Source organism: Sapajus apella, unplaced genomic scaffold, assembly GCF_009761245.1.
Source record: "Sapajus apella isolate SASKATOON/1434 unplaced genomic scaffold, GSC_monkey_1.0 scaffold68, whole genome shotgun sequence".
Classification (NCBI taxonomy): Eukaryota; Metazoa; Chordata; class Mammalia; order Primates; family Cebidae; genus Sapajus; species Sapajus apella.
The window spans coordinates 953,196-979,546 of record NW_022437008.1 but is presented as its reverse complement, the minus strand read 5'-3'; the positions used below and the strand labels follow the sequence as shown (position 1 = coordinate 979,546).

At 51.3% G+C, this 26,351-nt stretch overlaps 2 protein-coding genes across 14 annotated transcripts; one reads left to right on the top strand and one right to left on the bottom strand.

Moving 5' to 3' along the window:
* Positions 1-304: 304 nt before the first annotated feature.
* On the bottom strand, positions 305-8,888 carry B9D2 (B9 domain containing 2). Of its 3 annotated transcripts, none has more exons than XM_032248673.1 (5): positions 8,647-8,888; positions 8,355-8,416; positions 8,127-8,218; positions 4,320-4,445; positions 305-906 (listed from the first exon to the last, which is right to left on the bottom strand). In XM_032248673.1, exons 3-5 carry the CDS (start codon positions 8,212-8,214, stop codon positions 593-595), a joined length of 528 nt encoding a protein of 175 aa, XP_032104564.1. In that variant the 5' UTR covers positions 8,215-8,218; positions 8,355-8,416; positions 8,647-8,888; the 3' UTR covers positions 305-592. The 3 variants fall into 3 exon arrangements, with proteins under 3 accessions (XP_032104564.1, XP_032104563.1, XP_032104565.1); XM_032248672.1 differs by having other exon boundaries at positions 8,322-8,416; positions 8,647-8,887; XM_032248674.1 differs by lacking the exon at positions 8,355-8,416.
* On the top strand, positions 8,587-26,351 carry TMEM91 (transmembrane protein 91). Of its 11 annotated transcripts, none has more exons than XM_032248686.1 (5): positions 8,587-8,689; positions 19,004-19,100; positions 22,403-22,641; positions 24,823-24,972; positions 26,154-26,351. In XM_032248686.1, the coding sequence occupies exons 3-5, from the start codon at positions 22,432-22,434 to the stop codon at positions 26,163-26,165; spliced, it is 372 nt and encodes a 123-aa protein (XP_032104577.1). In that variant the 5' UTR covers positions 8,587-8,689; positions 19,004-19,100; positions 22,403-22,431; the 3' UTR covers positions 26,166-26,351. The 11 variants fall into 11 exon arrangements, with proteins under 11 accessions (XP_032104577.1, XP_032104576.1, XP_032104574.1 ...); XM_032248685.1 differs by having other exon boundaries at positions 26,142-26,351; XM_032248683.1 differs by having other exon boundaries at positions 26,131-26,351.

The following is a 26,351-nucleotide window of genomic DNA, read 5'->3' as shown; positions in this document are numbered from 1 at the left end:
CCGCCTCACAAACAGGGTGCTGCCTCCTGGCGGCCAAGCGCCACCAAAGCGGGTGATCCAGATGCGCTGTGGCTTTGCGGGGCGGTGTGGGTCACCAGGGAAAGAGGACCAAGCGCAGAAGGTTTAATCCAGGGGATGAGACACAGGGGAGCCGACCAGGGGAGGGCGACCCAGAATGGGAAGAGTGTGAGGCTGGGGCACAGGCTGGGGAAGAGGGTCTGTCAAGGTGGGGGCCTGGGGAAGGTGTCAGTGGGAGGAGGAACAACAGGACACCAGAGAAATGGAGGAGTCAGGAGGCAGACATCTGTAAGAATTGTTCTCCTTTACTGAGCACCTCCCTTGTGCCAAGCAGCCTCTTGACCCAACACCCTGCGACCCTACACATTTACTGTCCCCAATTTACAGATACAGAAACGGCCCAGAGTGAGCCAAAAGTCCTCACCAGGACAGAAGCAGTGCCATGCCTTAGGTGGGTCAGCTCTGACAGTCTCCAGAGTCCGTGCTCTTGACCCCTGGGCCATCCTGCCCCTCACGGGGGGGGGGGGGTATCCAGGGGTGCAGGTGGTGGTGGCGGCTTTGGAGGCAGGGTCCCTCAGCACTCAACGCCGTAGCGGTCGAAGTGGCGCAGCAGCAGGCTGATCTCCAGGTGCACGGTGCCACCAGCAGCTGTGTGCAGGCGATAGCGGTCGGCACCACTGTAGATGGTGTCCCCATGCAGCAGCTGCGGCCCCCCGCCCACAAAAGCCCGTGCCAGCTGCTCCCGCCAACTGCCCAGGGGCCGCCATGTGGGGCAGGCCAGCTGGTGGGTGCCTGGGCTGCTGGGCACATGACAAAATCCATAGCCTGCAAGCTGACAGCGGCCAAAGCTGTCCTGGGACCACACCTGGAAATGGAGCCGGGGCCAGCCTGTAGGAAAGGAGGGAGAGGGGACAGAAGGGATGGGTGTGGACCAGCCTCCTGCTCCTGATTCCCTCCTCCTCGATGCCCACTGGGCACCCCAGGGCCAGTCCCTTCCTCTCTGGGTTTCTCTCATAGGGTTTCCAACCCAGCCTCCTTTCTAGGCTCCCACCCTCTCATCTACCCTCACACAAGGGACAAACAGATCTTTCTTCCCGGCCCAAACAGATCCTTCCAAATCGATGTTACCCTCCCCCTCCCCCCCCAAAGATCCTACCATAGCTCCCCAGTGCCCTTGGTATAAAGACCAACCTTCTCATCATTCAAGGCCCTTCTCATCAGGCCTCTGTTGACTTTCCTCTCTGTGGTCGCCTCCTCCATGACCCCATGTTAGGGCAGCCCATTGCTCCTCCAGTCCCCAGGTCACATCAGGGACGCCTCCTGCCTTCCCTCCCCAAGTCCCTGCCCTGTTCTCTTCGGGCCCAGGGCCTTGCCTTCTTTCTTGCCTTTCTCTCTCTCTCTCTCTCTTTTTTTTTTTTTAAGTAGAGACGGGGTTTCTCCATGTTGGTCAGGCTGGTTTAAAACTCCCGACCTAAGGTGATCCACCCACCTTGGCCTCCCAAAGTGCTGGGATTACAGGCGTGAGCCACCGTGCCCAGCCCTTCTTGCCCTTCTCTAATCCACCTTCCACCTGGCATCTGAAAGCATCTTTCTTTTCTTCCTTTTTTTTTTTTTTTTTTGAGACGGAGTCTCGCTCTGTCGCCAGAGTGGAGTGCAATGGTGTGATCTTGGCTCACTGCAACCTCCACCTCCCAGGTTCAAGCGATCCTCCTGTCTCAGCCTCCCAAGTAGCTGGGACTACAGGTGTGCACCACCATACCCAGCTAATTTTTTTTTTAGTAGAGACAGGGTTTCACCATGTTGGCCAGGATGGTCTCAATCTCTTGACCACATGGTCTGCCCGCCTTGGCCTCCCAAAGTGCTGGGATTACAGGCATAAGCTACCATGCCTGGCCTCTGGAAGCATCTTTCTCTCCTTCCATAGCTCTGCCCATGTCCTCAGAACACAGTTCAGCTCCTCAGTCTGGTAGTCAAAGCTCTTGAAGATCCAGCCCCCAACTCATGTCATGCTGAGCCCCTTCCCCTGTGCTAGGCCCTGTTCTAGCTAGTGGGGGACACAGTGGACATGAACCTGGACGGCAGGCAAAAATTCCTGCCCCTGTGAAGCTGATATCCTAGACAACCAATGTAGTAAATAAGGAAATTATAGGGGTAAATCAGATGGTGGTAATTGCTGTACAGAAAAACAGGGTTGGTTAGGGCGGGGGTGGGGTACTGCTTTAGCAAGGAGGGGATCAAGGAAGCTTCACTAAGAAGGTGACATTTGAGCAAATGCTAAAAGGAAGGAAGGGATGCAGGCTGGGAGTGGTGGCTCACGCATGTAATCCCAGCACTTTGGGAGACCGAGGCGGGTAGATCATGAGGTCAGGAGTGCAAGACCAGCCTGACCAACATGATGAAACCCCGTCTCTACTAAAAATACAAAAATCAGCCAGACGTGGCAGTGCGCGCCTGTAGTCCCAGCTACTCAGGAGGCTGAGGCCGGGGAATCGCTTGAACCCGGGAGGCTGAGGTTGCAGTGAGCCGAGATCACGCACCACTGCACTCCAGCCTGGGCAAGACTCCATCTGAAAAAAAAAAAAAACAAGGAAGGAAGGGAGTGGGCCATGTGGATATCTAGAGTAAGAGTGCTCCCAGCCAGAGGCAACAGCTAGTGCCAAGGTCCTGAAGGGGGAGTGTCTGGTGGGGACGGCATGGCTGGAGCCCCGATGGAATGCACCTGGTGGGGATGGCATGGCCAGAGCAGAATGAGGTGGGGAGGAGGGATGGAGGTGCCAGCCAGGTTGTGCAGAGCCTTGGGGTGCATGGTAAGACTTGGGCTTTTTTTTTCTTCTTTTTAAATTTTATTTATTTATTCATGTATTTTTTACTGAGACTGGGTTTCACCATGTTACACAGGCTGGTCTTGACCTCCTGACCTCTGGTGATCCACCCGCCTCAGCCTCCCAAAATGCTGGAACTAAAGGCATGAGCCACCACACCCGGCCGACTTTGGCTTTTACCCTGAGTGAAAGGGGGACTAGTGAAGGGTCTGAGCAGACAGGACCTGACTAAGGTGTCCACAGGGTCCCAGCTGCATGTGGGGTGCAGACGAGGGGGTTGGGGAAGGGGGCCCCAGAGGAAAGGTTGCTGTCATAGCCCAGGTGAGAGATGAACTTGGACAGATCAAGGTGCAGGGTAAGAAAAGAGGTGAGAAGTGGGATGTAGGATGTATTTCAAAAGTAGAGGCAGTAAGATTTCCTGATGGAGGCTTGAGCAAAGAGAAAGCAAGGCTGGTGCCACTACTGGGGGAGTGGGGCCCCCAAGAGCTGAAAGGTTAGAGCTTCCCACCTAACCCACACAGCACCCAGAAAGATTTTTGTTCCCCTAGCTCCAGCTTAAAGGACAGAAAGATCATTTAAAAGTGAAATCTCGGGCCAGGCGCAGTGCTGACACCTGTAATCCCAGCACTTTGGGAGGCCGAGGTGGGTGGATCATGAGGTCAAGAGTTCGAGAGCAGCCTGGCCAACATAGTGAAACCTCAACTCTATAAATAAATAAATAGATAAAAATTTTTTTTAAAAAGGTGAAATCTCGGCCAGGCCCAGTGGCTCACGCCTATAATCCCAGCACTTTGAATGGCTGAGGCAGGTGGATCACCTGAGGTTGGGAGTTTGAGACCAGCCTGACCAACATGGAGAAACCCTGACTCTTCTAAAAATACAAAATTAGCTGGGAGTGGTGGCACATGCCTGTGATCCCAGCTACTGGGGAGGCTAAGGCAGGAGAATCGCTTGAACCCGAGAGGTGGAGGCTGCAGTGAGCCGAGAGCACACCATTGCACTCCAGCCTGGGCAACAAGAGTGAAACTCTGTCTCCAAAAAAAACCAGCAAGGTTTTCTGATGCAGCTCCTCCCCCAGTACTCATTTCCCCTTTGAGCAGCGCTCTATTTTCAAGCTGAGGATTCCTTCCTAGAGAACCAGCCCTTGCCGCTCTCAGACCCCGCCTCCTGGCCTCCTCTGTTTTGGAGACTCTTGGTTCGTCTCTTTACTTGAATGCCACCTCCCCTCCCACCCTGACCCCCACCTTCCCATCTACTCCTCCAACCTGGCCTCAGCCCTAATCCTACAAACTTGGGATCTACTATTGAGCAGGCCTGGGAAAGCCTTAGCTCAGCCTCTCTAGGGCCAGACTTGGCTGCCAAAGACACCCACGTGGTATGCGGAGCAGGGACAGGTCTTGGTGTTCCCAGCCCCAGGGGCTTCAGATGCTACTGGCCTCCTCCCCTCAGCCTGGCCCCGGGCCCAGGGGTAGTACCCACCTTGAAGACCTTTGGTGGCAAAGTGCAGGTCGATGGGGTGGGACCAGTAGGCCATTTCCCCTATCTGGGGGGTGTCCACCTGCGTCTGGCCCTCCCGCACACCTGATAGGAGCTTCCACGCAGCCCCTGCAATGAGAGCCAGGACATAGAGGGGTGGGAGGCAGCCACTGGGAAGGGGATTCTGCTGTGGCTACAGGACTGTGTTTCTCTGTGGCATCTGCTTGTAGGGGTTACGAAGCGTGGACTCTGGAGCCAAATATCTGGGTTCAAATCCTGGCATTACTTCTTCCTGCCTGTGCAACCTTAAGCAAATTACCTTTCTCTGCCTTAGTCTTCCCATCTGTAAAATAGGTGAGTAATAATGCATTCCTCATTTTCTTCATTTGTTTTCTTTTTTTTTTTTTTTTTTTTTTTTTTTGAGGCAGAATTTCGCTCTGTCGCCAGGCTGGAGTGCAGTGGCACAAGCTCGGCTCACTGCAACCTCCACCTCCCGGGTTCAAGTGATTCTCCTGCCTCAGCCTCCCAAGTAGCTGGGACTACAGGCACACACCACACACCCAGCTAATTTTTGCATTTTTAGTAGAGATGGCGTTTCACCTTGTTGGCCAGAATGGTCTCGATCTCCTGACCTCGTGTTCCACCTGCCTTGGCCTCCCAAAGTGTTGGGATTACAGGCGTGAGCCACTGCGCCCAGCCTGTTTTCTGTTACTCTTAACATAATATCCAAAACTGGGTAATTTATAAAGGAAAGGAATTTCTATCTCACAGTTATGGGAGACTGAGGTGGAGGGGTCCCATCTGGTAAGAGCCTTCTTGCTGGGGGGACTCTCCGAAGATTCCCAAGGCTAGTGTGCCAACATGCCACTCAGGTTTCTCTTTCTCATTATATACAAAGCCACCAGTTCCTCTCCCATGATAACACAGTAATCCATTAACCCATTAATCCGTGAATAGATTAATCCATTCATGGGGGTCCTGAAGGGATTAATCACCTCTTAAAGACCCTACCTCTTAATACTGCCACATTGGGGATTAAGTTTCAACATGAGTTTTGGAGGGAACACACATTCAAACCACAGCACTCATAGTTTGGTGAGACAATTAAGTGAGTTAATATAAAGCCCTTGGAACACTGCAAGGGGCATAGTGAATGTGGGATAAGTCTTCAATATCATCTTACTATTCTAACCCCACATTCACAAGCCTAGTCCAAGGATTAAGATGGGGCCAAGGGTACCCTCCAGAAGCACATCCTGAAACACGTGTAACAATTTAGATGCTACTAAGGCGTGATGATAGCTAAAACGCACTGAGTGGCCGGGCGCACTGGCTCATGCCTGTAATCTCAGCTTTAGGAGCCTGAGGTAGGCAGACCATGAGGTCAGGAGCTTGAAACCAACCTGACCAACGTGGTGAAACCACGTCTCTACCAAAGATACAAAAATTAGCTGGGCGTAGTGGTGCGTGCCTGTAATCCCAGCTACTCAGGAGGCTGAGGCAGGAGAATCGCTTGAACCCAGGAGGCAGAGGTTGCAGTGAGCCGAGATCATGCCATTGCACTCCAGTCTGGGCAACAGAGTAAAACTCATCTCAAAAAAAAAAAAAAAGAGTAGGAAAAAAAGAAAAATGCACTGAATACTTACAAAATCCCAGATGCTATGCTAAGCACTTTAGGCAATGCATTCATTTAAATCACCCTATAGGATTCTTAATCCCCTCCTCACCCCTGTTTACAGACTCTCCACCATGGCCTCCATGGCCTGGCTCTTGCTCTCCTTCCTGAGTTCATCTTCCGCCACTCTCCCCCTCCCTCATCACCCTCTGGCCTCACTGGTCCCACTTCTGTCTCCCCACCTCAGGGCCTTTGCACTGGCTGTTCCCTCTGCCTGGAAAGCTCTGCTCCTGGGTGTCCCCATCCCTAGTTTGTTTTCATCCTTCAGGGCTCAGCTCACATGCCACTTCCACAGAGGAGTACTCCCTGTCCCTCTTCTCCAAACACAGGTCCCTGTCACATCATTCTTTTCATCCTAGCACTTACCACTGTCCTGTAATCACAGTGTTCCTTTTTTGAGAGGGAGTCTCGCCCTGTCTCGAACTTCGAACTCCTGACCTCATGATCCGCCCACCTCGGCCTCCCAAAGTGCTGGGATTACAGGCATGAGCCACTGCGCCTGACCTCTTTTTTTTTTTTTAAATTTGGAGACAGTCTCCCTCTGTCACCCAGGCTGGAGTGCAGTGGCACAATCATAGCTCACTACAGCCTCAACCTCCCAGGCTCAAGCAATCCTCCTGCCTCAACCTCCTGAGTAGTTGGGACCACAGGCACATACCATCCATCATGCCCTGATACTTTTTTATTTTTTGTAGAGACAGGGGTCTCACTATGTTGCCCAGGCTGGTCTCAAACTCCTGAGCTCAACTGATCCTTCTAACTCAGCCTCCCAAAGTGCTGGGATGGTGTGAGTCACCATGCCCAACTGCACTCATTTCTTTTATTTATTTATTTTTGAGAGAGTCTCACTCCATCACCCAGGCTGGAGTGCAGAGGCACGATCTCAGCTCACTGCAACCTCTGCTTTCCAGGTGCAAGCGATTCTCCTGCCTCAGCCTCCTGAGTAGCTGGGATTACAGGCACTCGCCACCATGACCAGCTAATTCTTTTGTATTTTTAGTAGAGACGGGGTTTTACCATGTTGGCCAGGCTGGTCTTGAACTCCTGACCTCAAGTGATCCGCCCACTTCAACCCCCCCCAGGCCACGGTTGCATTAACAAGCAATAACTGGTTTTGAACCCAGGCAGTCTATGCTCTTTTTTTTTTTTTTTTTTTTTTTTTGAGACGGAGTTTCGCTCTTGTTACCCAGGCTGGAGTGCAATGGCGCGATCTCGGCTCACCGCAACCTCCGCGTCCTGGGTTCAGGCAATTCTCCTGCCTCAGCTTCCTGAGTAGCTGGGATTACAGGCACGCGCCACCATGCCCAGCTGATTTTTTTTTTTTTTTGTATTTTTAGTAGAGACGGGGTTTCACCATGTTGACCAGGATGGTCTCGATCTCTTGACCTCGTGTCCACCCGCCTCGGCCTCACAAAGTGCTGCGATTACAGGCGTGAGCCACCGCGCCCGGCCGAGTCTATGCTCTTAACCTCAACCCTGTGCTGCTTCTTAGCTGCTATCGGCTTCACTTTCAGACAAGGAAACTGAGGCTCAAAGAGGTCAAGTCCAAAGGTCTCCAATTAATAGGTGGGGAGTCAGTATTTAAAACCAGATCTGGCAGCCCATGGCCCTAACCATTACTATCCCATGACTCTACAGGGCCTCAGCTGGGAAGCATGAAAAACACGACTTTCCTGGGGCATGATGTCTCAGTAATCCCAGCACTTTGGGAGGCGGAGGTGGGTGGATTGCTTGGGCCCAGGAGTTCAAGACCAGCCTGGGCAGCATAGCGAGACCCTGTCTGTACAAAAAATAAAAATATTAGCCAGACTTGGTGGTGCATGCTTGTAGTCCCAGCTTCTCAAGAGACTGAGGTGGGAGGATCACTAGAGCCCGAGAGTTGGAAGCTGCAGTGAGCTATGATCACACCACCTTACTCCAGCCTGGGTGAGAGAGAAGGAGCCTGTCTGTCTCCCCTCCTCTCCAAAAAAAGACAGGAGCTTGAGACTCAGGTGGACAGGGTGTGGGCTGGTACTGGAGTACTCAGAGCTGATGGAAGATGAGGTTAAGAGGCTGCATTAAGGGGTCGAGGAAGGAGCGTGCAGCCTCTAGGCTAGAGGTCTTGGTGTGGAAATGAACCAGGCCTGGGGGAATACCTGTGTGGATGCCCCACTTGCAGAAGAGGCTACTTTCCGAGAAACCGCTGGCCCCCATGATCTGCCCGATCACATGCACCTCAGCCATGGCCCTGGGAGGAAAAATATAATCACGACCCTGTGAGGTGAGTGTATTATCTCCATTTGATGGGGGGGAGGGGGGGCGGGGCGAGAGCGCGGGGAACTGCGCCTCACCAGGTAAAGGGTAGTACTAGGATTCCAAGGTACCTTCGTCAAACCCCTGGGGCTGAGGTCTTGGCCACAGATCCTAATTCCCAACCCAGGAAAGCCTGGAAAAAATGAGGGAACCCTTGTCTGGGGAGCCAGCACTTAGTTCTGCTAGGTCTAAAAGAACTTCTTTAGGTTCAATTCCGCGGAAGGCCCCGCCTACGAGCGCAACATCCCCGCCCCCCCCGTCCCGGCCGCCCCCCCCCCCCCCCCAGCTCCATAAGGCGCATGCGTTATGAGTTCAGGGCCGCCTTAGCCCCGCCTCTAGGCACCACGCATGCGTTATTCCTACCTTGGCGCCCTTAACGGTTAGGAGACGCGAACGCTGTAACGAGGTTTGTAGTTCGTGGGTTTGACTTGTCCTTTTCTCCGCAGGCGCCGACCAGGCTTGGCTCGCGCCTCTCCCAGAACCTTCCTGTCTGCGAGAGATGGAAGCCGCAATACTTCTGCTGTCGCGCTCGCCTTTGGTTCCCTGGTTGTTGCTGGGGCAACAGCAGGCTCCTCCCCTGGCTTTGTAACCGCCCTGCGCGCCTGTGATTGGTGCTAGCCGTCCGCGGGTGGGGGGGGGGGGGTTGGGGGGTGGGGTGAAGCTATGATGGACATTTTCCTCTTCTCGCTCCGTTTTGGGAAAATAGCATCTCTCCAGCCGCGGCAAAGGGTTACGCCATTTTGGGGGTGGCTAGGAAGCTGCCATCTTGAGTGTGGCTGAGGAAGTTTGAGTGTAGTTTCTCCTAGCTATCGTCTTTACCAAAAAAGCAGATCCCTCACCGCTTCGTGCTCCGCCCACCCCTCCTTGCTCCAACCCACCTAAGAGCTCTCTGTGGTCTGGGATCACAAATCAGACTTGCGCCAGGAGCAAGGGGGAATTCCTTCTAGGACCTCTTGTACATCCCCTGCCTTGGAACTGGAAAACAAAGCAAAAAAAGTCACTCATTCTGAGAGTGGAGAAGTTGGGAAGTGGGTTCCGCTTCCGTTTTAAGAGTTCCGCTAGGCTTCTCAAGGTCAGATAAGTCCAACCTCCTTCTACCTAGTTCACTGTTACTGCTTGATTCTGAGCAAGGAGCGGTTGGGGTAGCGAAGAGAAATGAGGAACTTAGATCCTCTTATTTGCAGAAAATCCTCTTTCCTATTGATTGATTTTTCAATAAAGAAATGGAGATGTTATGCCTGGATGTCATCCTAGATGCCATCATTTCCCGCATCCAGCCAGTCATCAGGTCCCATAAAAGGGTCTCTGTCACCCAAGCTGGAGTACGGTGGCTCGATCACAGCTCACTGCAACCTCTTCTGAGTTCAAGGGGTCCTCCTGCTTCAGCCTCCCAGTAGCTGGGATCACAGACATGCGCAATCACGGCTGGCTAATTATTTTTTTTTAAGAGATGGGAGTCTTGCCAGGCGCGGTGGCTCAGGCCTGTAATCCCAGCTAGTCGGGTGGCTGAGGCAGGAGAATTGCTTGAACCGGGACCCAGGAGGCGGAGGTTGCGGTGAGCCGGCATCGCGCCACTGCACTCCGGCCGGGGTACAGAGCGAGACTCCGTCTCAAAAAAAAAAAACAGATGGAGTCTTGCTATGTTGCCCAGTCTTGTCTTGACCTCCTGGACTCTAGCTGTCCTCCCAGTTCGCCCTCCCAAACTGTTGGGATTACAGACTGAACCACCCAGCCTGGCCAATAGATAGAAGTATTGAAAAGCTACCATTGGCTAGGCGCAGTGGCTCATGCCTGTAATCTCAGCCCTTTTGAAGGCTGAGGCAGGAAGAGCTCTTGAGGCCAGAAGTTCAAATATAGCAAGACCCCATCTCTACAAAAATTAACGCATATATCTGCTAGTGAAATAGTCCATTGAATTGTTTAATATAAATGTTATCCTATTGAAATGTTGCCCCTTCCTTATAATTTTGTTTTTGTTGTTGTTGTTTGGGGTTTTATTTTGAGGCAGACTCTCTCGCTGTTACCCAGGCTGGAGTGCACTGGTGTGATCTCGGCTCCCTTCAACCTCTACCTCCCAGGTTCAAGCGATTCTTCTGTCTCAGCCTCCTGAGTAGCTGGGATTACAGGTGCGCACCACTATGCCTGGCTCATGTTTGTATTTTCAGTAGAGATGGGGTTTCACCGTGTTAACCAGGCTCCTCTCGAACTCCTAGCCTCATGTGATTTGTCTGCCTCAGCTTCCCAAAGTGCTGGGATTACAGGCATGAGACACCTTTCTCGGCCCCAGCGACTTTTTAAATTTTTTTTGAGACAGAGTCTTACTCTGTTGCCCAAGCTGGAGTGAGCCACCGCACCCAGCTGAGATTTCACTTTTAAATGATGTTTCTTTCCTTTGAGCTGGAGCTGGGGAAATAAACAAACAAAAAAAGATCTTGGCCAGACGTGGTGGCTCATGCCTGTTATCCCAGCACTTTGGGAGGCCTACTTGGGCAGATCATGAGGTCAGGAGTTCGAGACAAGCCTGGCCAAAATGGTGAAACCTGTCTCTACTGAAAATACAAAAATTAGCTGGGCGTGGTGGTGTGCACCTGTAAAATCCCAGCTGCTAGGAGGCTGAGGCAGGAGAATTGCTTGAACCCGGGAGGTAGAGTTTTCGCTGAGCCGAGATCAAGCCATTACACTCCGGCCTGGGCAACAAGAGTGAAACTCTGTCTCAAAAAAAAAAAAGAAAGAGAAAGAGATACATCCTAAATCCCACATCTCACCTCTGTCTTACCTAGTACCTCGATCTGTCCAAGTTCATCTCTCACCTGGACTATGACAGGAACCTTGTCTCTGGGACCCCCTTCCCCAGCCCACCTAGTACCCTGCATGCAGCTGGGACCCTGTGAACACCTAAGTCAGGTCCCATCTGCTCAGACCCCGCCAGTGGTCCCCATCACTCAGGGCAGAAGCCAAAGTCTTACCATGCATCCCAAGGCTCTGCACAACCTGGCTTGCACCTCCTACCTTTGTATTTTTAGTAGAGACAGGGTTTCACCATGTTGGCCAGGCTGGTCTCAAACTGCTGACCTCAGGTGATCCGCTCGCCTTGGCCTTCCAAAGTGCTGGGATTATAGGCATGAGCCACCGCGCCTGGCTAGGGTCTTCATTCTGAAGGCTCCCATGTATCCATGTTAAATAAAATAAAAAAAATTATTGTCCACCATAAATAGTGAGATTCAGAAAATCTGATTAAGGCCAGGTTCACTGGTTCATGCCTGTAATCTCAGTACTTTGGGAGGCTGAGGCAGGTGAATACCCTGAGGTCAGGAATTCCAGACCAGCCTGGCCAACATATAGTGAAAGCCTATCTCTACTAAAAAATACAAAAACTAGCTGGGCTTGGTCAGGAATTCCAGACCAGCCTGGCCGACATATAGTGAAAGCCTATCTCTACTAAAAAATACAAAAACTAGCTGGGCGTGCTAGCACACGCCTGTAATCTCAGCTACTTTGGAAGCTGAGGCAGGAGAATCACTTGAACCTGGGAGGTGGGTTGCAGTGAGCAGAGATCGCCCCACTGCACTCCAGCCTGGGTGACAGAGCAAGACTCCCACTCTCAAAAAGGAAAAAAAAAAGAAAAGAAAATATGATTAACTATAGAATTTATTCCAGGCTATAAGGCCAGTATGTATGTTAACAGCAATTTCATTGGAACAGCTTGCTATGCTGCAAGGAAGATTGCGTTCACATTCTGTGAGGAGGAGGAATATTCGTTCTTTCTTTTTCTTTCTTTCTTTTTTCTTGAGATAAGATCTTGCTCTGTTACCCAGGCGGAACTGCAGTGGCACAATCACAGCTCACTGCAGCCTCGAACTCCCAGGCTCAAGCCTCCCACCTCAGTCTCCCACCTCAGTCTCCCCAGTAGCTGGGATTACAGGCATGTGCCACCATGCCCAGCTAATTTTTTAATATATTGATATATTTTTCCGTAGAAATGTGGTCTCACTATGTTGCCCAGGCTTGTCTCAAACTCCTGGGCTCGAGTGATCCTTGAACTTTGCCTCCCAAAGTGCTGGGATTATAAGCATGAGACCACAGCGCCTGGGCTAGGAGCAATGTTCTGAGCTGATCTTATCTCTGGCACTGCTTGGTCATTCTTAATCAGTTACAGGAAAAAGCAGAAGTTGTAACTGCATGCTACGTGACTCAGGCTACATAGCAACATTCCTCTCAAGGCTCAGAATAATTTAAAGTTCCAACAGCTTTAACGTTTGAATGATCTAACTTCACATTATCAAAAGTTGGCCAGGCCTGGTGGATCATGCCTGTAATCCCAGCACTTTGAAAGGCCCAAAGGCCAGAAGTTCCAGACCATCCTAGGCAATATAGTGAGACCTCCATCTCTGCAAAAACATTTTAAAATTTAAAAAAAAAAAAAAAATAGCAGGGCATGGTGATACATGCCTATAGTCCCATCTACTCAGGAGGATGAGGCAGGAGGATTGCTTGAGCCCAGGATTTTGAGGCTGCGGTGAGCTGTGATCATGTTGAGGTGCTTTAGCCTGGGTGACAGAGCGATAACCTGTCACCTTGTTTTTGTTGTTGTTTTTTTGTTTTTTGTGTTTTTTTGAGAAAGTCTCATTCTGTGGGCCAGGCCAGAGTGCAGTGGTGTGATCTTGGCTCACTGCAACGTCTGCCTCCCGGGTTCAAGCAATTCTCCTGCCTTAGCTTCCCAAGTAGCTGGGATTACAGGCATGTGCTACCACACCTGGCTAGTTTTTGTATTTTTAGTAGAGACGGGTTTCACCATGTTGGCCAGGCTGGTCTTGAACTCCTGATCTCAGGTGATCCACCCGCCTCGGCTTCCCAAAGTGCTGGGATTACGGGTGTGAGCCACGGTGCCCGGCCTGAAGTTATTTTAAAATATATCCAAAGATTCTTGGGCAACCCACTTTCAGTACATGGAGCCTAATTCTCCTCCCCTTCAGTGTGGTTCTTGTAATTTGCTTTTGACCAATAGAATATGGAGCTGGGCACAGTGGCTCACACCTGTAATCCCAGCACTTTGTGAGACTGAGGTGGGCAGATTGCTTGAATCCAGGAGTTTGAGAGCAGCTTGGGCAACATGACGAAACCCCGTCAGTACAAAATATACAAAAAATTAGCTGGGTGTGGTGGCAGGCCCCTGTGGTCCCAGCTACTCTGGTGGTTGAGGTGGGAGGATTGCTTAGGCTGAGAGTTCGAGGCTGCAGTGAGCTAACTGTGGCACAGCACTCCAGCCTGGGCAACTGAATGAGACCCTTTCCATAAAACAAAATGCTTTTTTTTTTTTTTTTTTATGGTGAAAAGATATACATATATTTAGAATTAGCCAGCTGGACTCAGTTTAGATGATCCCAATTTTGTTGGCAACATCCAAAGCATCCTAATCAGGAGCCGGTCAAACATATGCCTTCTTCCCTCCATCAGGTCGAATCGGGGTATTGACCTTGGCCACATCAATGTCATAGAGCTTCTTCACAGCCTGTTTGATCTGGTGCTTGTTGGCTTTAACATCCACAATGAACACAAGAGTGTTGTTGTCTTCTATCTTCTTCATGTTAGACTCAGTGGTCAGCGGAAACTTGATGATAGCATTGTGGTCCAGTTTGTTTCTCCTGGGGGCGCTCTTCCGAGGATATTTGGGCTGCCTCCGGAGTCGCAGTGTCTTGGGCCGCCAGAAGGTGGGTGACGTGCGGATCTTCTTTTTTTTGTGGCTGTGGACACCTTTCAACACTGCCTTCTTGGCCTTTAAAGCCTTCGCTTTGGCTTCAGCTTTAGGAGGGGCAGGAGCTTCCTTCTTCGCTTTCGGCGCCATCTTGTCAACAAAATGCTTTTAAGCCAAGTGTGGTGCACAGCCAGTAGTCCCGGCTAGTTATTGTTGTTTTGAGACAAATTTTCACTATTGTTGCCCAGGCTGGAGTATAATGGTGCAATCTCTGCTCTCTGCAACCTCTGCCTCCTGGGTTCAAGAGATTCTCCTGCCTTAGCCTTCCTTACTACTCCTAACTTTTAATTGTGGTAAAATACACATTTACCCAATTGTGGTTAAAAAAAAAAAAAAGAAAAAAAATCAGCTGGGCGTGGTGGTGAGCGCCTGTAGCCCCAGCTACTCAGGACGCTGAGGCACGAGAATTGCTTGAACCAAGGAGGCAGAGGTTGCAGTGAACCAAGATCGTGCCACTGCACTCCAGCCTGGATGACAGAGTGAGACAGTGTCTCAAAACAAACAAAAAACCTCAACTTTTGGCCGGGCGCGGTGGCTCACGCCTGTAATCCCAGCACTTTGGGAGGCCGAGGCGGGTGGATCACGAGGTCAAGAGATCGAGACCATCCTGGTCAACATGGTGAAACCCCGTCTCTACTAAAACTACAAAAAATCAGCTGGGCATGGTGGCGCGTGCCTGTAATCCCAGCTACTCAGGAGGCTGAGGCAGGAGAATTGCCTGAACCCAGGAGGCGGAGGTTGCGGTGAGCCGAGATGGCGCCATTGCACTCCAGCCTGGGTAACATGAGTGAAACTCCGTCTCAAAAAAAAAAAAAAAACCACCTCAACTTTTCATTGTGGTAAAATACACATTTACTATCTTAACTATTAAAAACTCTATTGTTTAATAGTGTTAAGTACATTTACATTGTTGTGCAACCAATCTCCACAACTATTTTCTTACTTTTTTGCAAATTAAACACATTTTTGAAACAAAACAACTCCCCTATCCGCCCCCGCCCCCCAGCTCCTGGTAATCGCCATCCTATTTTCTTTTTTTATTTATCTTTTTGAGATGAAGTCTCACTTGTAGCCCAGGCTGGAGTGTATGTAGTGAAGTGATCCTGGCTCACTGCAACCTCCGCCTCCTGGCTCCAAGCAATTCTCCTGCCTCAGCCTCCCAAGTAGCTGGAATGACAGGCACCTGCCACCACTCCCAACTAATTTTTGTTTTTTTAGTAGAGATGGGGTTTCACCATGTTGGCCAGGCTGTACTTGAACTCCTAACCTCAGGTGATCTGCCCGCCTCACCCTCCCAAAGTGCTGGGATTACAGGCGTGAGCTGCCGTGCCTGGCCTGTTTTTAATTTAATTTTATTTATTTATTTTTTGAGACGGGGTTTCACCATGTTGGTCAGGCTGGTTTTGAACTCCCGACCTCAGGTGATCCGCCCGCCTTGGCCTCCAAAGTGCTTGGATTACAGGCGTGAGCCACCAAGCCCAGCCAGTTTTTTATTTTTTTTGAGACAGGATCTTGCTCTGTCATCCAGGCTGGAGTGTTGTGGTAAGATCTCAGCTCACTGCAACATCTCCCTCACGGGTTCAAGCAATTCTTGTGCCTCAGCCTCCTGAGTAGCTGATATTACAGGCATGCGCTACCACACCTGGCTAAATTTTGTATTTTTAGTAGAGACCGAGTTTTGCCGTGTTGGCCAGACTGGTTTTGAACTCCTGACCTCAGGTGATGTGCCCACCTTGGCCTCCCAGAATGCTGGAATTACAGGTGTGAAGCACTGAGCCTGGCCCACTATCCTGTTTTCCATCTCTGCGAATGTGAGTACTCTGAGTACCTCATGTAAGTGGAATCCTGCGGTATTTGTCCTCTTATGACTGGATTATTTCACTTAGCCTAGTGTCCTCAGGGTCATCCAGGTTGTAGCATGCAACAGGATTTCTTCCTCCCTGACCCTTGTCTTTTTGACTTAGAGACTTGCTCTGCCACTCAGACTATAGTGCCATCATAGCAACTCCTGGATTCAAGTGATCCTCCCACCTCAGCCTCCCAAGTAGCTGGGACTACAGGTGTGTGCCACTGTTCTCGACTTTTTTTTTTTTAAGTTTTGGAGAGACAGGGAGGGCTCAGTAGTTCACACCTGTAATCACAGCACTTTGGGTGGCTGAGATGGCAGGGGACCGGGGGGGGGAAATCACTTGAGGCTAGGAGTTCGAGACCAGCCTTGGTAACATGGTGAAAACCTGTTTACTAAAAATATAAAAATTAGTCAGGCATGGTGAAACGTGCCTGTAGTCCGAGCTTCTCAGAGGCTGAGGCAGGAGATTCACTTGAACCTGGGAGGCAGAATTTGCAGTAAGGTGACATCATGCCATTGCACTCCAGTCTGGGCAACAAAGTGAGACTTCCTTTCAAAAAAAAAAAAAAAAGTTGACTGGTCAAGTTGGCTCACACCTGTAATCCCAGCACTTTGAGAGGCTGAGGCGGGAGGATCACGAGGTCAGGAGATGGAGACCATGCTGGCCAATATGGTGAAATCCTGTCTCATTGCGAATTGCTTGAACCAGGGAGTCAGAGGTTGCAGTGAGCCCAGATCACGCCACTGCATTCCAGCATGGTGACAGAGCAGGACTCCATCTCAAAATGAATAAAGAAAATGTTTTGGAGAGATGGGAGCCTTACTTAGTTGCCCAGGCTGGTCTGGAACTCTGGGCTCAGGCGATCCTCCTGCTTTGGCCTCTCAAAGTGCTGGGCTTACAGGCATGAGCCACTGTACCTGGTCAGCACTTTATTTTATGGTTATTATTTCTTTGCTTTTTCATAACATTGATGTTTTGAAGGTTACAGGCCACCTCCTTTACTTATTTATTTTTTGAGACGGAATCTTGCTCTGTCACCTAGGCTGGAATGCAGTGGCGTGATCTCGGCTCACAGCAACCTCTGCCTCCTGGGTTCAAGCGATTCTTCTGCCACAGCCTCCTGAGTAGCTGACACTACAGACATGTGCCACCATGCCCAGCTAATTTTTGTATTTTTAGTAGAGACGGGATTTCACCACATTGGCCAGGCTGGTCTCGAACTCCTGACCTCGTGATCCGCCTGCCTTGGCCTCCCAAAGTGCTGAAATTAACAGGCATGAACCACTGTGCATGGCCCAGGCCACATCCTTTATAGAGTGTCCCTCATTTTGGCTTCGTTTCATGTTTTGTTATTATTAGAATCAAGTTATACATTTTGGCAGCAAAACCAAAGAAATGATGTGTGTCTCCCTCTTTGCCTGACATGAGACGCACATAAGGTCAATTTCTCCTGTTAATGGTGATGTTAACTTGTATCATCTGGTTTTTGTGATGTCTGCCAGTATTCCCCATTAGTACTATCTTTTTTTTTTTATTGCAATAAGTAATCTGGGGGAAGATACTTTGAGAATAAATAAATACCTTGTTCTTTTTTTTTTTGGAGACACAGTCTCACTCTGTCACTGGAGTGCAATGGCGTGATCTCAGCTCACCACAACCTCCGCCTCCCGGGCTCAAGCGATTCTCACACCTCAGCCTCCTGAGTAGCTGGGATTACAGGCATGCACCACCATGCCTGGCTAATTTTGTATTTTTTTTTTTTTTTTTTTTTTTTTTTTTTGAGACAGAGTCTCGCTCTGTTGCCAGGCGACAGGCTGGAGTGTAGTGGCGCGATCTTGGCTCACTGCAACCGCCACCTCCCAGGTTCAAGAAATTCACCTGCCTCAGCCTCCCAAGTAGCTGGGACTACAGACGCGCGCCACGACGCCCAGCTAATTTTTGTATTTGAGTAGAGATGGGGTTTCACTATGTTGGCCAGGATGGCCTGGACCTCTTGACCTCGTGATCTGCCCACCTCGGCCTCCCAAAGTGCTGGGATTACAGGGGTTAGCCACTGTGCCCGGCCTGCTAATTTTGTATTTTTAGTAAAGACAGGGTTTCTCCATGTTGGTCAGGGTGGTCTTGAATTCCCGACCTCAGGTAATCTGCCCATCTTGGCCTCCCAGAGTGCTGAGATTATAGGTGTGAGCCACTGCTCACGGCCTTAATTTTTTTTTTTAATTGTTTTTGGTGCGGTGGCTCACGCCTATAATCCCAACACTTTGGGAGGCCAAGGCAGGCAGATCACTTGAAGTTAGGAGTTCAAGACCAGCCTGGGCAACATGGTGAAACCCCATCTCTACTAAAAGTACAAAATTAGCCAGTTGTGGTGGCAGGCGCCTATAATCCCAACTACTTGGGAGGCTGAGGCGGGAGAATGGCTTGAACCTGGGAGGTGGAGGTTGCTGTGATCCGAGATCGTGTCACTGCATTCCAGCCTCGGTGACTGGGGTTTTGCTGTGTCACTTAGGCTGGTTTTAAACTCCTAGGCTCAAGCAGTCCTCCCGCCTCGACCTCCCAAAGTGCTCGGATTATAGGCGTGAGCCACCGCGCCCGGCCTATGGTATGTTTCATAGTAATATGAAAATAATTAGAGCAAGGTTGAGAGAGAGAGTAACAGGGCATCCCTCCTGGGCAAAACAATCCTGCCCCCTCACACTCTCATCTAGCCTCCCATGGGTCTCCCTTCTGCTGTCGTCTGCCAGAAACTGAGCCAAGTGCACTTGCAGACGCCATCTGTTCTCTCTGGGAGTGGGGCTGGTGCCAGCTCCAGCATCTGGACTCTTGGCACAGAGCCCTGGAGCCCTGGAGCGAGGGAACTCCGGCCCCACAAAGACCGGGGAATCCTCCAATCTGGTGTGACAGAGGGCTTCTGGGAAGGGAGGCCAATGTGAGGCTCCCTGAAGGAGGTAGAGGCTTGCAAGATAAAGAGGAGAGTCTTGTATTGTAATCAGTCCGAAGGAGATGGATGTAAATAATAATAAATACCATCAAGTGAGTTCAGAGTGCTTTCTTTGCCAGCCTTTGGATGAATGTTGGATATTTGTTCTTTTTAATTTTTAATTTTTCTATTTCCTAGGCAGCTCCTGAAGCAAAATAGGTTCAGAGAGGCTCCCAATGTTGGACATTTGGTGTTGCACCAACTCCAAGTACTCCACATATGTTATCACGTAGAGGTAAGGAGCATTATCTCCATTTTGCAGGTGAAGAATTTGGGGTTTAGAGGAGGGAAGGCATTGTCTAGAGGCCACACACTCAGTGCCCTAAAGAACCTGGAAAGGGGCCAGCCACGGTGGCTCACACCTGTAATCTCAGCACTTTGGGAGGCCGAGGTGGGTGGATCACCTGAGGTCAGGAGTTCGAAACCAGCCTGACCAACATGGAGAAACCCCGTCTCTACTAAAAATACAAAATTAGCCGGGTGTGGTGGTGCATGCCTGTAATCCTTGGTACTTGGGAGGCTGAGGAAGGAGAATCGCTTGAACCCAGGAGGTGGAGGTTGCAGTGAGTTGAGATTAAGCCATTGCACTCCAGCCTGGGCAACAAGAGTGAAACTCCATCCCCGCTCCCCTCCCCCGCAAAAGAGAGCCTGGAAAGGAACCCAGGTCTGTGGTCTGCTGTGTGGCTCCAAACGCTGACTCATGAACATTACTTGTACCACATGACAGTCAGAGCATCACCCCTACTGGACCCCACTCCTGAGCTGCATTTCCCTAGAAGCTCCCACCCCACCTGCCTCTGCTTCCTCCTTGCCCATTGAGTCAGCAAGGGCCGCAGGAACACAGCCCTGGGTTATTATCTGCTGGGCTTGGTACCAGCTGTTTACTTACTGTGGCCAAGTGAGCATACATCTCTGAGCCCCAGTTTATTTATCTGCAAAACAGATTAAAAACAAGTCAACCCCTCAGCAACCCCCCCCCCCCCCCAAAAAAAAACCCCCAAACAAAAAAGGCCAGGTGCAGTGGCTCAAACCTGTAATCCCATCGCTTTGAGCCCAGGGGTCTGAGGCTGCAGCGAGGATCATGCCACTGCATTCCAGCCTGGGCAACAAAGCAAGACCCTGTCTTTTAAAAAATAAAAAAATCTGGCCTGGCCTGGTGGCTCACTCCTATAATCCCAGCACTTTGGGAGGCGAGGTGGGCAGATCATGAGGTCAGGAGTTCGAGACCAACCTGGCCAACATGGCTAAATTTTGTCTCTACTAAAAATACAAAAATTAGCTGGTTGTGGTGGCATGTGCCTGTAATTCCAGCTACTCGGGAGGCTGAGGCAGGAGAATTGCTTGAAGTGGAGAAGTGAAGATTGCGGTGAGCCAAGATCACACCACTGCACTCCATCCTGGGCGACAGAGTGAGACTCCCTCTCAAAAAAACAAAGAACAAAAACAAAAACAAAAAAACAAAGTAAAATAGCAGTGACAACAACGACAAAAACAAAACAAAACAAAACAAAAAAACCCGGAGCTACTGAGAGCAGGAATGAATGCAATGATAACTTGAGCTTGGGCATAGTCTGCCCTCAATGAACTGGTGCTGTGTCCTCAAGCAATTTATCTAACCTCAGCCTCCGCCATGAAACAGAGGACAATAAACGATTGTGCCTCTTAGGGTTGTGCTGAAGAACACACGTGTATGCATGTTTATTTGCAAAGCACTTAGAGCGCAGGGTCCTTGTTGCTGTTATTATTATTGGCTATTAATGCGTAAAGGGGAAGGGAGGCGGGACCAAGCCAGGAAGGCCCCGGAGAATCCGGGGCGCCCCCTTCTCCGGCAGCGCTTGGGCCTGGGCTCGCGGGGAAGGGGCTCTCGTTATCCGTTCTCCAGGGATTTCCCGCCTGCTCCCGGACTCCAGGGAGTCGTGGGAACCCGCTCCCAGATGCTGACGTCGGCCTTCAGGGCTCCCTCGCCAGGCCGCTGCGGAGGGGCGGAGCCTGGGAGGCTGTCGCCCCGCCCTGTCCCCACCCCACCCCCACCCCCGGGCGCAGCAGGCCCGGGGCGGTAAGACCCGCTAGGAGCAGAGCGCTAGGTCCCCGCACCCCTCGGGCGGCCGGACTCTGGGTGCGCTGTTTGCCCACCCCACCGGTGGCAGGGTCCGGGCGGGTGTCGGTGCGGGGGATACAGGAGGCCCTGGCCTGTGATCGTGAGCGGTGAGTGATGGGAGGAGGTGAGGGGGCCACAGTCCCTCCCCTGGGTCTTGACGTTGCGGGATGAGAGGGCACAGCTTTGGCGAGGAAATCAAGGTTTGGAGTGAGCGGGCAGGAGGCGTGGGGGCCTCCCAGGGGGATCGTAGGACGAAAAGAATATTCTCTCCGGTTGTGTTGAGTGTGTGTATGTGTATGTGTATGTGTGTGCTGGGTTGAGGGTGTTTATGGGGCGAGGTGTGCAAAGGAGGATTCTGGAGAGCTGGTGTGTGTGTGGGAGTAGTGCGGAGTCATGGGTGTGGGTGGAGCAGGGGAGGGGCGCCTGGGCCTGATGAGTGGGGCAGGCATGCCAGAGAAGTCATGGGAATAGGGGAGAGTGCTGGGTGCACGGGCGGGAAGCCTGTGCACGTGTGCGTGTGCACACACGTCTGTGGTTTGTGTTGCAGTGGGGATTAGAATTGTGGAGGGAGTCAATTGAGATAAATGTGGAAGAAGGTTGAGGGCCTGAAAGGGGTGTTTTTCGGGAGCTGCTGTTTAGGGCAAATATACAAGGAGTCCTTTGGGAGATGAATGTGTGGAGGTGGAGGCTGGGCTTGCCAAGATGGGCTGTGTGGCAGGGAACTTGAGGGGCAGGTCTAGGAGACAGGAGGGGAATGTAGGCTAGAGTGAAGTTCCAGGCAGTGCTGGGGGTAGGGGATGGCTGTGTGTGTACCTGGGAGGGGTGCATGGACCTGGATAGGTGGTCGCAGTGTATGAACCTGGAATGGGCATGGGAGTGTTCCTGGGGCATGTCAGTGTGTAAGGCGTAGTGCAACAGGTGCAAATTATTGGGATAAGGGTGTGATGGGTATGTGGCTTTGCCTGAGAGAAATGCCCAGAAATTGGCCGGGTGCGGTGGCTCACACCTGTAATTCCAGCACTGGGAGGCTAAGGCAGGTGGATCCCCTGAAGTCAGGAGTTGGAGACCAGCCTGGCTAACATAGTGAAACCTCGTCTCTACTAAAAATCCAAAAATATTAGCCGGCCATGGTGGCAGGCACCTGTAATCCCAGCTACTTGCAAGGCTGAGGCAGGAGAATCGCTTGAACTGAGGAGGCGGAGGCTGCAGTGAGCCGAGATCGTGCCACTGCACACCAGCCTGGGCGACAGATCGAGACTGTCTCAAAAAGAAAAAAAAGAAATGACCAGAATTGAATGTCCAGACCCCTGAGTTCTCTTTGTAACCTCAGGCCAATCTTTTTTTTCTCTCTGGGTCTCTATAAAGCAAGGGATCAGGGGCTGAGTGAAGTGAGACTTTTACAACTTGACCACTTGACTTTTTCTTTCCTGTACCCCTAGGAAACCCCTCCTGAAGTTTCATCAAAGCCATGGACAGCCCTAGTCTTTGTGAGCTTCAACAGCCTCTGCTGGAGGACATAGGATGTGAGACCCCTGCCCAGAAGCCTGGCAGGCATGAGCTGGGGTCCCCCTTAAGAGAGATAGCCTTTGTCGAGTCCCTGAGGGGTCTGCAGTTCCTGTCACCGCCTCTTCCCTCTGTGAGCGCTGGCCTGGGGGAACCAGGATCTCCTGATGTTGAGGTAGGAAGAGCAGGCCTTGGTGGAAGGCATGGGAGGGGCTGGGGTGAGCCTGGCTACGGCCAGCATCTGGCAGGCTGACAGCTGCGCAGACCTGCCTTAGGCCTGGAGTCCCACTTCCCAACTGCATTTGGGCTTCTGAGATTTCCAGTTATGGTTCTTGTTCTACGTCTCTCCCGGTTTCTTTAGCTTTTTCTCTCCAGATTTGTCTCTCATCTTTGTTGCCGGGCTTTTGGCTCTGTTTTTCCTCTGATCTCTGACTCCACAGTTCTCTGTCTTCAAAGTGGATGCATCGCTGGCTTCTGTCCACCCTGTTCACTCGCTTGCTCTCTTCTCTCTCTCTCTCTCTCTCTCTGTGAGACAGGGTCTCACTCTGTTGCCCAGGCTGGAGTGCAGTGGAGCGATCGTAGTTAATTGCAACCTTGATCTCCTGGGCTCAAGCAATCCTCCCACCTCAGCCTCCTGAGTAGCTGGAACCACAGGCATGTGCCACCATGCCTGACTAGTTTTTTGGTATTTTTTGAGAGAATAGGTTTTGCCATGTTGCCCAGGCTGGTCTCAAACACCTGAGCTCAAGCAGTCTGCCTGCCTCGGCCTCCCAAGGTACTGAGATTACAAGTGTGAGCCACCATGCCCAGCCTTCCTTTTTTTTTTTTTTTAAAGTACAGTGGTGCGATCTTGGCTCACCACAACCTCTGCCTCCTGGGTTCAAGCAATTCTCCTGCCTTAACCTCCTGAGTAGCTGGGATTACAGGCATGTGCCACCATGCCCGGCTAATTTTGTATTTTTAGTAGAGATGGGGTTTCTCTATGTTGGTCAGGCTGGTCTCGAACTCCCAACCTCGGGTGATCTGCCCGCCTCAGCCTCCCAAATTGTTGGGATTACAGGTGTGAGCCACCGCGTCCAGGCCCCTATCCATGACTTTCTATTGCTCATTTTGATTTGCATCCTTTTGCTCTAATAAAACTTTTAAAAATAAGTAGGGTACTATCCTTAGTACTTAGGGCTTCTATATATGGTCTCTCCATGTGAGTTGTTTTGGAATTCCTTACAGCATAACAGCTTCAGGGCAGTCAGGCTACTTACATACCTCAGCCTGCAGCATGAGTGTTGCAGCAAAGCGGAAGCTGCCTCACCTTTTCTGATTTCGCTTTGGAAGTCACGTAACATGACTTCCACCACCTTCTGTTAATTACAAGTGAGTCATAAGCCTGCTCAAATTCAAGGGGATGGGACACAGAACTCATCCCTTGATGGGAAGGATATCAAAGTCACATGGTAAGAAAAGCATGTGGGGCTGGGTGCGGTGGCTCATGCCTGTAATCCCAGCACTTTGGGAGGCCAAGGTGAGTGGATTGCTTTAGGTCAGAAGTTCAAGACCAGCCTGACCAATGTAGTGAAAGCCAGTCTCTACTAAAAATCCAAAAATTAGGCCAGGTGTGGTGGCTCACGCCTGTAACCCCAGCACTTTGGGAGGCCGAGGTGGGTAGATCACCTGAAGTCAGGCGTTTGAGTCCAGGCTGGCCAACATGGCAAAACCCCAACTCTACTAAAAAAAAAAAGTCTGGGCGCGGTGGCTCACAGCTGTAATCCCAGCACTGTGGGAGGCTGAGGCGGGGGGATCAGGTCAAGAGATTGAGACCATCCTGGCCAACATGGTGAAACCCTGTCTCTACTAAAAATACAAAAATTAGCTGGGCGTGGTGGCACACGCCTGTAGTCCCAGCTACTCGGGAGGCTGAGTGAGGCAGGAGAACTGCTTGAGCCTGGGAGGTGGAGGTTGCAGCAAGCTGAGATTGCGCCATTGCACTTCAGCCTGGCGACAGAGCCAAACTCGATCTCTAAATAAATAAGTAAATAAATAAAAATATAAAAATTAGCCAGGCGTGGTGGCAGGCACCTGTAATCCCAGCTACTTGGGAGACTGAGGCAGGAGAAACACTTGAATCTGGGAGGCAGAGATTGCAGTGAGCCGAGATCAAGCCACTGCACTCCAGCCTGGGTGATAGTGCAAAATTCTGTCTCAAACAAACGAACAAAAGCCCATCTCTGAGTATTTTCCTCTCTTTGTATCTCTGGGGAGGCCCTGGGGGCAGGTATTAGCCTTTGGGGGCCATGGAGAGCAGAGCACTGAGCAGGAAAGGTGCATGGAGATGCCTACCTGGGCACTTTCCTGCACATAGGATATGTCATCCAGTGACAGTGACTCTGACTCGGATGGGGGCGGCCGTCTCTCACCGTTCCTTCCCCACGACCACCTCGGCTTGGCTGTCTTCTCCATGCTGTGCTGTTTCTGGCCTGTGGGCATTGCTGCCTTCTGTCTAGCCCAGAAGGTCAGTGTGTGTGTGGGACTGGGAGGGGACTGCGCATAAAAGAGAAAAATGCACCACAAAAACAGCTGTATATGAGGCGGGAATTCCATTGAAAGGCAGCTCAGAGTGTTAGTTAAGAACCACCTGAACTCAAATCCTGAGTCTGCCACTCTCTGCAAGATTTTTTTTTTTTTTTTTTTGAGATGGAGTCTCGCTCTGTTACCCAAGCTGGAGTGCAGTGGTACAATCTCAGCTCACTGCAACCTCTGCCTCCCAGATTCATGATTCTCCTGCCTCAGCCTCCTGAGTAGCTGGGATTATAGATGCCTGCCACCACACCCGACTAATTTTTGTAGTTCTAGTAGAGATAGGGTTTCACCATGTTGGCCAGTTTGGTCTCAAACTCCTAACCTCAAGTGATCCTCCTGCCTCGGCCTCCCAAAGTGCTGGGATTACAGGCATGAACCACTGTGCCCAACCCCTCTGTAAGATTTTGGGCAAGTCACGTAACTTCCCTGTACAGCTAGTGCTCGACTTAACGACCACGATTGGTGCCGACAGACCGGTCGTAACACGATTTGGTAGTAAGTTGAGTAGGCTATATGCACGCGGAGATGGTAGTGCTGCCGGAAGCTGGTCCGCACTGTCGTACGCCCATCTGGGCAACGTTTGCGCTGCCAGACGCGGAGCAGTCGTGGCTAGCGATTATGGTCATAAAGTCAAATGGTTGTAAGTTGCATAGGCATAAGTCGATCAATACCTGTACCTCACTTTTCTCATCTGTGAAGCAGGAATAATTGCTACCTGTGGGTCAATGTGAGAATCAAGTGAGTTAGAACAGTGGCATATACTATTTTAATGTTTTATTAGTCACTCAGCATCCCTAGTGGCTGACCTATAGTAGGTGCTACATATCTGCTTTTGGAATACATGCATGCATGAATGAATGGGTATGTTGGGTGGAGGAGGGACCAGGGGAAGGGTCTGGGGCTGAGGGATGCCTGGGTCACTGCTGCCCACTGCCTCTACAGACCAACAAGGCTTGGGCCAAGGGGGACATCCAGGGGGCAGGGGCCGCCTCCCGCCGTGCCTTCCTGCTGGGGGTCCTCGCCATCGGGCTGGGCGTGTGCACGTATGCGGCTGCCCTGGTGACCCTGGCCGCCTACCTTGCCTCCCGAGACCCGCCCTAGTTGCCCCTACAGCCCTCACTGTGAACCATGAGGCCGGCAGCCCAGCGAATCCCTGGACAGAGTGGAGAATCTTGGTGGATGAGGCTCCGGCGGCGGCAGGAGCGTCTAGAGACGGGAGCGAGCTGGACTGGAACCCCTCCCCTTCCTGGCCACCGCTCATCGGGCGGCAGCAACGTGAGATTAAACACCAGACACCCTTGCGGCCAAACC